This window comes from Thamnophis elegans, chromosome Z (assembly GCF_009769535.1).
Source record: "Thamnophis elegans isolate rThaEle1 chromosome Z, rThaEle1.pri, whole genome shotgun sequence".
Classification (NCBI taxonomy): Eukaryota; Metazoa; Chordata; class Lepidosauria; order Squamata; family Colubridae; genus Thamnophis; species Thamnophis elegans.
In genome coordinates, this window is record NC_045558.1 from 113,869,133 (window position 1) to 113,883,358 (window position 14,226).

Consider the following 14,226-nt stretch of genomic DNA (forward strand, 5'->3'; position numbering starts at 1 on the left):
GCCCTTATTGCTATAAAGTAGGTCTTAACTGTAGCTCTGACTCATGTCCTGTGGGATTCATCTGAGCAACTTCAGCTCATCTCAAAAACTTTTTCATTGTTATAGAATGAAATATTTATATATTCTACCCTTACTATTTCATGAAAAATTTAAGGTTGCAATTTTCTCTTTGACCTATAATTATCAAAAATATTATTAACTTTTTTTCCTCAAGGACCTGCATAATTAATTATTATACTTGGAAGAATAGGGACTGAATGTTGGTGGACAATTAAATATTCTAGAAACAGGTGAAACAATTTAAATTATCTCTCAGAACCATCTCTGTGTTAACATTCATTACAGAATGAAAGCCATGTGACAGAGATTCAATTCAGGTTTGGAGATTTTTAAGAATTTCATGGTAATGAGAAAAGACTTATTGAACTGGGATTATTAAGATGATGTTGAATCTCCTCCTACTGCTATTGCCTTCTCTTACTGCTATGGCTTGCAAGAATCAACCAATAAAATGCAACATCCAAGATCCTATTCTGATTGATCACAAATATTTCCAGCCAGGTGACCTAATCATTGGTGGCATGACTTCTTTTGTCTTCAAAACTAGAGATGTAGGAAGCTTTGAGAAAGATCCCCATCATTCTACTGTGGGTGAATCTCTGTAAGACATATTTTTCTTTCCTTAGTCTATATTAAACATTTAATACATCTCTTTTATATGTCCTAATTATTTACTGGGATTAAAATAAGCTTTTCCAGCTAAAGTTCAAATGAAATAAGATTTTCTTGCTTAAAAATTCTTTTCTTGTAGTTTTGTGAAGGAGACCAACAACCTATGTTCCTGAAGTCACTTTTTAGAAAAAGTTAACTTCAGATGAGCTGAAGTTACTCAGCGTAAAGATGGAGAAATTCCTGTTGCCTTCAAAAGCCAGGCCATCTTTACTCCCCCTTACCAAAGTCAGATTAAATTCTAAATGTATACCATTTTTGCAGGCACTTAAATTGAAATGAAAACATTTATTTTATGAAAAAGTGATTATTTCAATGTTTCTTTCCTGATGTACAAAACTAATAACTTTGTTTCCTGCTTGGTAATGATGCTTGTCAGCTTCACATAATTATACTTGCTTTAAAATTGCAGAGATAGAAAAAAAATCCCTCACTATTCTCCTAAAAGTAATTCTAGAATATTTACACTGGGTAAGGTAAAGATAAAGGTTCCCCTCGCACATGTGTTCTAGTCATTTTCAGCTCTAGGGGTGATGCTCATCTCTGTTTCAAAGCTGAAAAGGCAGTGCTGTTCAAAGACGTCTCCATGGTCATGTGGCTGGCATGACTAAACACCAAAAGCATATGGAATGCTGTTACCTTCCCACCAAAGATGGTTCCTATTTCCTACATGCATTTTTACATGCTTTTGAACTGCTAGGCTGGCAGAAGCTAGAACAAGTAACTGTTACACAGCACTAGGGATTCAAACATCTTAGCCACTGAGCCACCACATCCCTTACACTGGGTAAAGATATATAAATCAATTAACATAAAACTGAATATTATTTTCTAAATGATTAATTTGATGCTTTATCTTGAATCATTTAATGTGAAAGACTTATTATTAGTTTGTCAGACACTTTTTATGGAGTTAGATTCATTGTCCTTTATAGATGCAGAATCCCATTTGATACAACATCTAATTCCTGTTGCAGAGTTCTGACTAAATATTATCAGCATATATTGACCATGATATTTGCTGTGAAGAAGATCAATAAAGACATCCAGCTCTTACCAAATATCACCCTGGGCTCCAAAATATATGAGAGTTATGGTGGTGACTACATATATCATGCCTCAATGGAATTTTTCTCTAGTCAGAAACAACTCATTCCCAACTACAAGTGTGGAATCCTGAACAAACTTATATCAGTTGTTGTGACTACTGATCCAAGCACTGCAAGTGACATGGCAGATATTTTAGAGACTTACAAAGTTCCCGAGGTAAGATAAATGGCTTTGTCTTTACAGTTGTATGGTATTACAAGACCTCAAAATATAATTAATTGTCATCTATAATTTTCTCCAATGAACATATTTAAGGAAATATATTTAATATGTCCTAAAATAAAACTTCAGTTTCAGAACTTTGTATTAGTATTAATGTATGAAATCTAGTATTTAATGATCATTAAAAGTTAGCAATTAGTCAAGAATTTTGGATCCCTGTAGTCTTCTCATCTAAGTTTCTAATGTGAAGGAAAAACTATATAATGTTCCTGCTTCTTATTAATTTATATTTTATTTCATTATTATATTTATAGTCTGCTTTTCATTCAGGTGCTCAAGGTGTCATATGTAGGGCTTTCTTCTAGTACAGGTAGTCCTCAATTAGAGATCACAGTTGGGATTGGCATAGATAAGCAGGTGACCATTAATTAAAAAAACATGTTGTAATGAGAAATTTATAGCCTCACCTGTATTAATCTACAACTATCAGATAAAGAAAGTTTAGTTATGAAAGTGGGTAATAATTAACGACTGAGGAATCATGACTGATGATTTTCACTAAGGTCTTTTCATTCTTAATCCAGAATTTTGGATGAAGGTTATCGTGAGATATAAAGAAGGAAAGAATCCATATTTGAAAAGTATTCAGATAATAAATTGTGGTGAACAATGTATTTCAGTAAAATAAAAAGCTATTCTTGAAATTAAGCAAAAGTGAATGATACTCTGCTCAATCATAATCTCATAACTATCTTATGCCCAGAAATTATGTGAAGATTTATGATGACATATTTCAAAACATTAATTTAGAAAGGATACATATTTATCTTTATTTTTTCTATTTATCTAATCTAATATTTTCCATAGTTCCCAATAGATGCCTTTTCAAATGAAAGCCCATTCTACTATAGCATGCTTCCAGGTGAAGAACTTTATTACAGAGGGATTATTCGACTACTCTTGCACTTTAGATGGACTTGGGTTGGGGTAATTGTTTATGGATTTGGTGGAAGAACATTTCAGCACCTAATCTTCTCAATATTTTCACTTCATGGTATCTGCATTGACTTCATAGAACAATTGAGAGCAAATTATATCCACTCATTTTTTGACACTTTGAAATCACTTGTTGAAACCTTTCACCTTCTTGTTAAAAGCAAAGCCAATGTCGTCATAATCAATAATAACCATCTTTTAAATTTTAGATGGTTATTACGCCTACCTGAAATAGAAATGGTTACTATAAAGCCAAAAGCTAAGGTGTGGATTATGGCTTCCCAAATGGGTCTTGCATCATTCTTTTATCAGAAGAGCTGGGATATCCAATTCCTTCATGGTGCTCTGAGCTTTGCAGCTTATTCAAATGAAGTTGAAGGGTTCCAACATTTTCTTCAGACACGAGATTATTTCTCCTCAAAAGAGGATGGTTTCCTCAAAGATGTGTGGGAACAAGCATTTGGCTGTGTGTTTCCAAATCCATCTGAGAATGAGCAAATAGAAGATGTATGTACAGGGAAGGAGAAATTGGAGAGCCTTCCTGGGACTTTTTTTGAAATGAAGATGACTAGTCACAGTTATAGTATATACAATGCAGTGTATGCTGTGGCATATGCTTTAAATGCCATGAGGTTGAGCCAACAACACAGGAGAAACTTGAATGGCAGAAAACTCCGTCTTCAAGATATCCAGCCATGGAAGGTAATTCTATTAATGAACAAGCATATTGAAAATGAGATTTACATTGCACCGAATCCCCTATAGAATAGTCAGATATATATGGGAAGTTGGTAAAGGAAGTCCTCAATTTACAAAGATTTTTTTAACATTGGTTTGAAGTTATGACAGCACTGAAAACAATGTCAGACTAATGGTTATTGCATTTACCACAGCAGTAGAATCCCAGTTGTCATGTGATCACAACTAAGTGAACTAAATTATTGTAAAACTACATTAATAGGATCTTGCAAGGATAAACTACAAACATCACACCTGTCATTTTTTGCTTTAAAATTTCCAGCTCATTGACTTTCTAGGTCTTTTTCTGATAGGCTATAGCTAGCATAGAGATGTTTTTCCTATTGGCTATATCACATATGTGGGAGCTATTTCCTATGAGAAGCTTTATTCCTGTCAACATGTCAAGAGCTGCTTGCTCAAGTTAAGTATGCCTTTTAAAAACGACACTCAGAAGCATTTTAGTCAATCGGTCCAATGGGAATACAATAATAAAGTTTTCATCTATTTAGGATCAGATAGAAGTAGAAGTTTCTCTTTGTTTCTTCAATATGACAATAATTCTGAGTCCAAACATCACTATCTTTGTGCTAGAAAAAGAATATGGACTTGGATTATTTGACACTATAAATGATAGAGCAGCAGGAATGATCTGCTTTGGACCACAAGATTCAAATTTTATTTATCTATGAGATTTAAATCAGTCCAAGCTTATTTCCCCATTATATGAGAAAAGGACCATGCTTTCAAAAATATATCTTTGTAAGTGGCCAGAAATTGAAAGCCTAAAAGTAGTTGAACTAAATTAGCACATAAATAAAAATAACGGGGTTGGAATGGACTTTGGATATCATCTTCTTCCCTACTCAAGCTTGAAACTTTATACTATTTGAGACAAATAGTTGTTCAATCTCTTCTTAAAGCCTCCAGTGTTTCAGCATCCACAACTTCTGGAGGCAACTTGTTTCATCTATTAATTTTTCTATCTGTCAGGAAATTTCTCTTTAGTTCTAGGTTGGCTTTCTTCTTTATTAGTGTCTATCCATTGTTTTTTTTATATTCCTTCATATGCTTTGGGGAATAAGTTGACACCCCCCCCCCTCTTCTTTGTGGCATCCCCTTAGATATTAGAACTCTGCTATCATGTCACCATAATCCTTTTTTAAAATTAAACTAGACATACACAATTCCAGCAACCACTCTTTATATGTTTTAGCCTCTAATCTCCTAATCATCTATGTTGTTCTACTCTGCATTCTTTCTAAAGTTTCAATGTCTTTTTTACATAGTGGTGACCAAAATTGGATGCAGTTTTCCAAGTGTGGCCTTACCAAGGCATTATAAAGTGGTATTAACACTTCACATGATCTTGATTCTATCCCTCTGTTTACGTAGCCTAGAACTGTGTTGGCTTTTTTGGCAGCTGCAGCTCACTTCTGATTCATATTTAAGGGATTACCCACTAGGACTCCAAGATTCTTTCGCAGTTACTACCAATGAGCTAGAAGTTATTACATGTTAGTAATTACTACTATTGAGCTGTTGAACTATTAAATGAAATTCAAGAAATAAAAGTACAGCTTAACGTACAGTATATAACTGCATAAACAGAAATTTTATTATTTTGTTTCTAAGCTCCCTTCATAAACCTTTGTAGAAATGGCAGATAAAAAAGTTTTTGCCCATTGTCCTCAGAAGCCTAATCATGGTAGAGATGTTAGAGAAACTAACAAGCTGTATGACTCTTCTGTTCTCCAAACTCTATTTTTGCTCTAAGGACAAGTAAAGACAGAAAATGGAATAAGAGAGACATAAAATGTAATGAAAAGCAAACATTTATGAATTGTACAGGGAACCAAAAAGTATAACATCACCAGAATTTTTAAAGTGCACTACAAAGAGATTGTGCATAAGATGAAGATGTTGAGAAATAATGCAATTTAGCGAAAGACTCAGAAGACATAAATATGAAGCCCAACCAAATGGCTCTTTCTGTTGAAAGACAAAAAAGGGGGTGAGGGGGGAATCAGGGACATTCAGTAAGAGAAAAATGAGAGAGGGGAGGAGAGGGGGAGAGAGAGAGAGAGAGAGAGAGAGAGAGAGAGACAGAGACAGAGACAGAGACAGAGACAGAGACAGAGACAGAGACTCATATGGCAATTAGCAAGCTTGCTGTTTTAAGGGAGAAAGTGACAGACATACAGTGAGAGAGGGGAAAGAGAGAGAAAAGATATGTTAATTGGCAATTTCTCTACTTTTCAGTCTCTTGATCTAACATCCAGAGCAATCATTTCCTCAGATCACATCTACAGTATTTTCCAAAATCCTTCTTCTATGTGTTCTTAATCTGATTTAAATTGCTCAAATTATTTAGCCTATTTTCAATTCCTGACTTAATTATTCTACACATTCTTGTATAATTTAATAGCCTGACTGAAGTATCACTCTCATTTGAGAAGAGAGCTTCAATAAAAAGTCTTTACCTTCCTTTTTCATCATGGTATGCCATAGAAACAATGAAAATGGATCTTTTTGTTTTTATTGATTTATTGAATAAAACTACATCAATGGTAGACTCTTTAGATTTACAGAGACATAATGTTGACAAATTAGTTCAAGCCTTGACTATTCAAAAGTTACTTTAGATATTAAAGTGATCTGTTCTTCCCTGATCCCTTTTTCTCAAATAACAAGAGGCAAGTTTGCTAAGGCTATAGCAAAAATAGTGGAAGCTTAATTATATTTGTTTGTTAAATGACATATTTTCCATAATAAGTTAAATTTTTGCTTATTAAACTACCTTGGATTGGCTTTCTTGGACTACATTGTTTTCATGATTGAAAATTAGTAGACCATAAGAATAATTTTTGATCAAGAATCACAGATAATTATGATTGAGGAAAAGTTTATCACTTTAGAAAAGAAACAGTATTTTGGTTATGTAACATATTTCAAATAAAAAGGATGGATATGCTATTTATGTATTACATAATTATACTTTTGTATTTTATAATTTTATACATTAATCTTGATTTCCCCCCTATATATTTGTTTCATATTCAGCTTCACTTCTTTTTGAAAAGAGTCTCATTTAACAACAGTGTTGGGGATGAAATTTCATTTGATCAGAATGGAAAACTGATTACAGGACTGGATATTGATAACTGGGTCACCTTCCCCAACCAGTCCTTCAATCGAGTGAAAGTTGGGAAGCTGGATCCCTGGGCTGCTGAAGACAAAATGTTCACCATTCATGAGGAAGCCATCAGCTGGCCACAAATTTTCAATCAAGTAGGTTTTGCAAGGAGGTTATTTTATCTGAAATTATTGAGATGATGTTCTAAGAGTAGTTCTACACCAGTGGTTCCCAAAGTGGGCAGTACCGCCCCCTGGGGGTGGGTGGGATGACTTAGGGGGGAGGGTGCTAAGAGGCAAAGGAGGTGGCAGAAGAGTGCTGGAGGTGTTTCTGCTGTACTGTATTCACGACTTGCTTAGCGTGCAGGTGCGGAAGGGAATACAATGGGACCAAAAGCGAGAGTCTTTCCCTGCACAGCTTGTGTGGAGGTGGTGGCTCAGTCTCGCCTTACCAGGAACCGGCAACACCATGCCTTTGGGAAGACTTGGGTCTCACGCGCGCCTTCAATGGGTGAAAGGGCTGGGTTCTTCTCCATTGCACGAGACTGGCAGTTAAAACAGCACCTCCATCTCTGTGTGTGGGGGGGGTGGCCATGAACCCCTAAATGTAGCAATGGAGTTGTCTTCCCTGCTTCTCGACAGCTTTGCCACCTTTCTTCTTCACGGCCCGCTGTTATTTAATGAATGGGCATGTGGGTGAACAGCTTCACAAGAGCCGAGGATCCTGTCCCACCCGACATGAGTGCACAGAGACCCTTGGTCGGTCTGTCATGCTGTGTAGAAACTGAGCTGCTGCCTCTGTAAAAAACTGCAGGGGAAGGTGAAATTTTGGGATGTGATTCTAAGAGGATGAGCGTCTACTCCTCTTGAGCTACTTTCTTGTGTAAATATAGGTTGAACAGCATACAAAAGAGGTTGTGTATTGTAATCCTTTCATGCTGGGGCAGGGTGTGATTTTGCAACTACTTCATAGATGCATGTTTTTTTCTATGTTATTAGTATTGTAAGTAAGATTCTTTTAAAAATCATCTGGATTAATAAACAATCTGTAGTCCTCAGATTATAACTATAATTGAGCCCAAAATTTCTGTTGTTAAGTGAATTTTGCCCTATTTTATTATCTTTCTTGCCACTTGTTAAATGAATCACTGAATGTTGTTAAGTGAATGGCTTCTTCCATTGACTTTGCCTTGTCAGAAGGTTGCAAAAGATGATCATATGACCTCGGGACACTGCAACCATTGTAAATACAGTATGAATCAGTTGCCAAGCATCCAAATTTTTATCTTACGATCATGGGGATGCTACAATGGTCATAACTGTCAAAAATGGTCATAAGTCACTTTTTCAATATCTTTTCAATGATGAAGATTTTGATTGTTTGCTGCTTCATACAGAAGTTTGTTGGTTATCAAAAGGCAACTGTGTGAGATGCTTTTACAATCTTTTTGACACTGTTGAGGAGTTTTTAAAGACAAGAATGCCTTGCTCAGTGGTGATCTCAAAGAGATCAGGCATGACTGCTTATTTATCAGAACTATTTGCAAAGTTCAATGAAGTGAATTTGCAGTTGCAAGGAAATGAGGTCAATCTTATTAAGGCCAAATCTGTCATCTCTCTACGTTTATTTCAAAGTTGATTCTATTCAAGCACAATATAGGCTGTCACGAGCTATACCAATTTCTGAGCTTGTCTGAGCTAGAAGAAAAAGGTGGGATACAAGATGATGATCTACAAGTTTTTGTGACCATTTGGACATGCTGCATAAAGATATGTCTGAGCGATATCAGGATCTTCTTTTGATGGAAATTCCAGATTGGGTGATAAATCCATTTGCAGGTACTGAGGAAGATGGGGTAGTGGAAGAACAACTGATAAAGCTTGAAAATGACATTGAGATGAAGCCAAAGTTTAAGAAATCTTACCAAGAGTTTTGGTTACAGAAAGAAATTTCTGATCGCTATCCTGCACCATGGACAGTGGTTAAGAAGTTCCTTGTTGCATTTCCAACATCATATTTGGTGCAACGTGGCTTCAGTGTGGTCATCCAACTTCTCTCCAACCAAAGAAATTGACTCCAGATTACTGAATGTGGTGATTTAAGACTCCTGCTAAGTGACTTAAAACCAGACATTGGGAAACTGGTATCACTTCATCAAGCCCATCCCTCATATTAAGAATTTATTGAACAGTGAAGTAGTTATTAAATTTTACTGAGTTTATTAAGTTACTAGTCACTAAGGTTCTTGATAAATAACTATCAGACTTTGAAAACCTGGTATCACTGAATCATGTTGAACAATTTTGTTGAATTAACATTAACTAAAAAGGTTTTTAAATTAGATTTTGAATAAATGTGCAATTAATTGTTACAGCTTTGAATTTACTGTTACTATCTTCCTTCCGTCATGCAATCCGCCCAGTCCCATGATCCCCCCAGCCACATCCGCCAAGCCACACCCACAGAACCGGTATTTAAAAAATTGAATTCCACCACTGGGTGAGGGGCACTGAGAATCAATTTGTAGCACCAAGGGGGTGGTGGACTGAAAAAGTTAGGGAACCATTATTCTACATCTTTATCATAGAAATAATTTCAAATATGATGAGGGATTGTCAGTAAGTAATGAATTCAAAATTTCTGACAATAAAGGGTATCTAATTGGTTATATAAATTGATATAGATTTTCCTAAGATATGTTGGTTAAAAAGTCAGATGAGATACAGTATACATTGCTTTAAAACCTATATTACTGTATGAGGATGAGGGCCAGTTTGATATAGTTTTTAAGCCAACTGGATGATTTTTGGGCTAGTCACCTTTTCTCAGCCTAATAAGAAAACCATATCAAAACATTTCCAAAAATATTTGGAAAGGGCTAGTTTAGGCAGTTGGTGACAGTTAAGAGTAACTAGAAGGCACACTCTTGCATGAAAAAATATATAATGGTGTATATGATAGATTATAGGTAGGTAGATAGGTAGATGGATGGATGGATGGATGGATGGATAGATGGATGGGTAGATAGATAAATAGATTGATGACAGACAGACAGACAGACCGACAGATCAAGAAGAAGGAATATGAAAAACTGGAGAAACATAAAGACTGAAGGATGAACTGAAGAAGATGTGGAAAGTAAAAGCAAAAATAGTCTCAGTAGTAGTAAGAGGAGCACTTTGGGCTGTGACTCCTAAGCTGGAAAAAGAGTTCCAAAAGATCTCAGGAATAAGTGCAGTGCTACAAATAGCAAAGATTCTACATGGAACAATCAAACTCCCAGAACTCTAGTAAAAAATCCAAGATTGAGGAAGTACCATCCCTGAAGGTGAAAAGAATTTATTTTTATTTGTATATCATTGGATAATTAAAAATAAACAAAGTTCACACTGATTTATGAATCTACTTTAAATATTGGTTTCCATCAAAACTTCATTAGCATCCCTTTTAAGCTTTACCTGTTCTTAACATACTGTTCATATAAAGTATTGGAGAAAGAAAAATTAACAAACTTAATGAATGTAATGAATCCTAAGTATTTAAGCTTGGAATAAGCTATAATAATAAGATGTAGAGATATATGTGATTTTATTTCTAAGCTTAAGTACCTGGGATTCATTACATTATATAATACATACAGACACACACCACACACTGTATACTTCAATACTTTACATATATATTAATGAAAAGTAAAGGCTGAAAGGCATGCATGGTTCTAATAAAGATTTTTTTAAAAAATTGAACTATTTGAGAACCAAATTACTAGGTGTTCTGGCTACTACACCTGAAGGACAGCTATCCCTGTAATAACTCTTTTGCCATCCATGATTTAATCTTCCTTGAAAATACAGAGGACCAAAACTTTAGATTTGTTCCTGCTATTACTCAAATCAATCTTCTAGATGTTAAATACAATTTAGGAAGCTAATTCAAGTATATTTTCCTACATTCAACTGCTACTTAACAGGTTTTTCCAATTCCATTGTCCAAAAATTCCAATGTAATTCAATTCAATAGAGTATATATATTGTGATAGAATCGTTCTTATTTTTTAAATTTATTAATTAATAATTTGGAATTCCTACGTAGAAATCTCAGTTATACTGATGGCTTTAATTACTCACTGTTGCCTATAAATGATTATTGCCCATAGCCTATCTCCTCATATGCAGGTTTTTTTTCCCTTCAATATTTGCTATCTCTTTTCGGTATGATGTTTATTTACTAGCTCTGGAATCATCAGGTTCTTGCAGATCTACTTCATTGTATTCTCTATTAGATTCTTTTTTTTTACTTAAACAAGTCTGAAAAAAAATCTTTTTAATTATATTTAATTATTTGTGTTATCAAGTAGTAAGAGTGGGTACTTTTCAGTATTTTGAAATAAAAACTAAAGTATTTTTTGAGTTCTACCAAAATAATTTCAACACTAGGAAATGGCCTGACTATAACATATTTCTCAGTTAAAAAGAAATAATAATTGATAGAATTGAATAAAGAAATCAATTTTAGTAGTTTTGATAATGAGACTAATTTAAAAAGTCTCAAATTTGAATAATTATTTGTTTATCAAACATGGTTTTTCAACTTTTTTCCAAAATAAATGATTAACATTTTACTTCATTTATTGGCCAGACCATACCTGTTTCAGTTTGTAGCAAGAGTTGCCTCCCTGGCTATTTCAAGAAAAAGCAGAAAGAGAAGCCATTTTGCTGCTATGATTGCCTTCCATGTCCCAAAGAGAAGATTTCAAGCCAGGAAGGTAAGACACATTGTGAGCTAAATTGAATTATAGTTCTGTAGGTCACCTCAGGAACTGAATTATATTTTTATCAATTAAGTTTTTTTACACTTCCAAAAAGAAAAAAAATCCACAATACTTTGGAAGAAAAACTTCAGGCACAGTTTATGGTTTAAAGCTGGCTGAAGTCTTTATATGATTTTGGGGTCTAGATGACCCATCATCTTTCCCATGGTACTTTTAAATTATTCATCTAAAATTTTTGAACGTTACTTCCCATGAAAAAAGTTCCTGATGTGTCTCACAAAATCCCAAGCAATTAACAGATTTGATTAAAATCAGTACAGGTTGTTCACATTTAGTGGACATAAATAGTGCTGCCCACTATTGGGCATGAGGCAACTGTGCTTATGATGGTCTTTGAAGTTTTAATTTATCTACAGATCTGCAAAGGTCTTCAATGCAAGGATTGGTGAGACAGTTCATGCTGTAATTGTGAACAGATACTAAACAAGGTAGTCACTTTTCCTAAGAAAAGTGAGCTAAGTTTGTACATTCAGGTATGGGTAAATTGTTATTCTTTCATCACAATCATGATGATGAATGGTCACTGGGGCAGAGAGAGGTCAATAATTGAAGTTTAGTTATACCACAGTCAGCTTCTTTTACCTTGACATTATTGCCTCAATTTTAACAACATAATTTTCCAACATTCTATTCTGCTTTATTCAGAAAGTTTTTTTTAAAAAAAATTAATATAAGGAGAATAGGAAATAGGATTCCCCCAGTTCCTTCAGCAAAGTTCATATTTATGGATGTTGTTATTAGTTTGGTTTTATTGCACAGAAATATAAAAACTGAAGAATATTAAAAATAAATGATCTGATATGAGAACAATTATTATACATTTATTTTCAGGTATATTATTGTCAATAATGCTCCTTAAAATACTTGAACACTGATGTAAACCCTCCCCCCCACACACACCTGCACAAGTAATAAATGAATCGTGAGAGGAACTCATGAGTAACATTTCTTCTGTTAGCACAGAATCCCTAAATTCTCTTATGCTGAAATTTAAATGGATAAGACCAGAATGACATGGTATGAAAATAGAACAAGCATATATGCATTTATTTATTTAAATTCTAGACATGACTGACTGTTCAAAATGTCCAGAAGATCAATATCCAAATAAAAACCAAGATTCATGTATTCTGAAGAAAGTATCGTTCCTGACTTATGAAGAACCATTGGGAATAAGTTTAATTACTCTGGCACTTTTCTTTTCACTTTGCACAACTATGGTGCTGGCAATATTCCTGAAATACCATCACACACCTATTGTCAAAGCCAATAACCGAAATCTCACCTATGTTCTACTCATCTCCCTGCTCCTCTGTTTCCTTTGCTCACTGCAATTCCTCATTGCACCTGGAAATATAATATGTCTCCTCCGACAAATTAGTTTTGGCATCATCTTCTCAGTGGCTGTGTCTTCTGTGCTGGCAAAAACCATCACTGTGATTATGGCTTTCATGGCCACCAAGCCAGGATCCAGGATGAGGAACTGGGTGGGAAGAAGACTAACCACCTCCATTGTGCTTTCTGGTTTCCTGATTCAAACAAGCATCTGTACAGTATGGCTGTTCACATTTCCCCCTTTTCCTGAAATGGACACCCATTCAGAAATGGATGAAATTATAATGCAGTGCAATGAAGGTTCAGTTGTTATGTTCTACTGTGTCCTGGGCTATATGGGCTTTCTCGCAGCTGCCAGTTTCACAGTAGCATTTTTATCTAGGAAGCTCCCCAGCAGTTTTAACGAGGCCAAATGTCTTACATTCAGCATGCTGATCTTCTGCAGTGTGTGGCTCTCCTTTGTTCCATCCTACCTAAGCACCAAAGGCAAATACATGGTGGCTGTGGAGGTTTTCTCAATTTTGGCCTCTACTGCTGGGTTGCTAGTCTGCATATATTTCCCCAAATGTTACATAATTATTTTTCGGCCAGACCTAAACCAGAAGGAACAATTAATAAAGAGAAAATATTAATAATACACAAACAAAAGAATCCTATTTCTATTATTTCTGTCTTTCAGCATACTTTCTTTTAAGTTCCTAAATTTTAAATTATTGACTTTCAGAAAGCAGCAGAAATTTGGAATCATTTTGGTTTATGAGTACAGGCTGATTGATTAGCACTTCTCCAATTAAAATTGAAATTCTGAGAAAGGAAGGGAGCATATGTTTATTTGAGGAAGCAGCTTGGGTTTGAGGGAAAAAATGATTGGGTTGAAGTTATTTAAAGAACCAAAACTGAAGTTGTTCGTAGTTTATAGTGGGAAGGTATGAAGACCCTAAATGGATCACATTTTATAATGCTGCTATTTAGGAATGAGATAAAACCTTATAAAATATTAAGAAACAAAAATATATTAACAGTATAAATCTAAACACTTCATTTCCATTATTTCACTTGTGTAATTAATATTCCTTTTTTAAAAAAATTCCATTATCTTCAGCGCTGATATTCATACTCTATGGACTTTTTTGTGACATAGGTGTTGAACAGAAAATTCCTGGAAATGTTCTGATTTAGAATTAGTGTA

The 14,226-nt window shown here is 34.6% G+C and overlaps 1 protein-coding gene across 1 annotated transcript; it reads left to right on the forward strand.

The window, feature by feature from the left end:
* Positions 1–485: 485 nt before the first annotated feature.
* Positions 486–13,669, forward strand: LOC116521538 (vomeronasal type-2 receptor 26-like). The gene is made up of 6 exons (XM_032236197.1): positions 486–661; positions 1,707–1,995; positions 2,869–3,699; positions 6,799–7,026; positions 11,510–11,636; positions 12,768–13,669. The coding sequence occupies exons 1-6, from the start codon at positions 486–488 to the stop codon at positions 13,667–13,669; spliced, it is 2,553 nt and encodes an 850-aa protein (XP_032092088.1).
* The last annotated feature ends 557 nt before the right edge of the window (positions 13,670–14,226 follow it).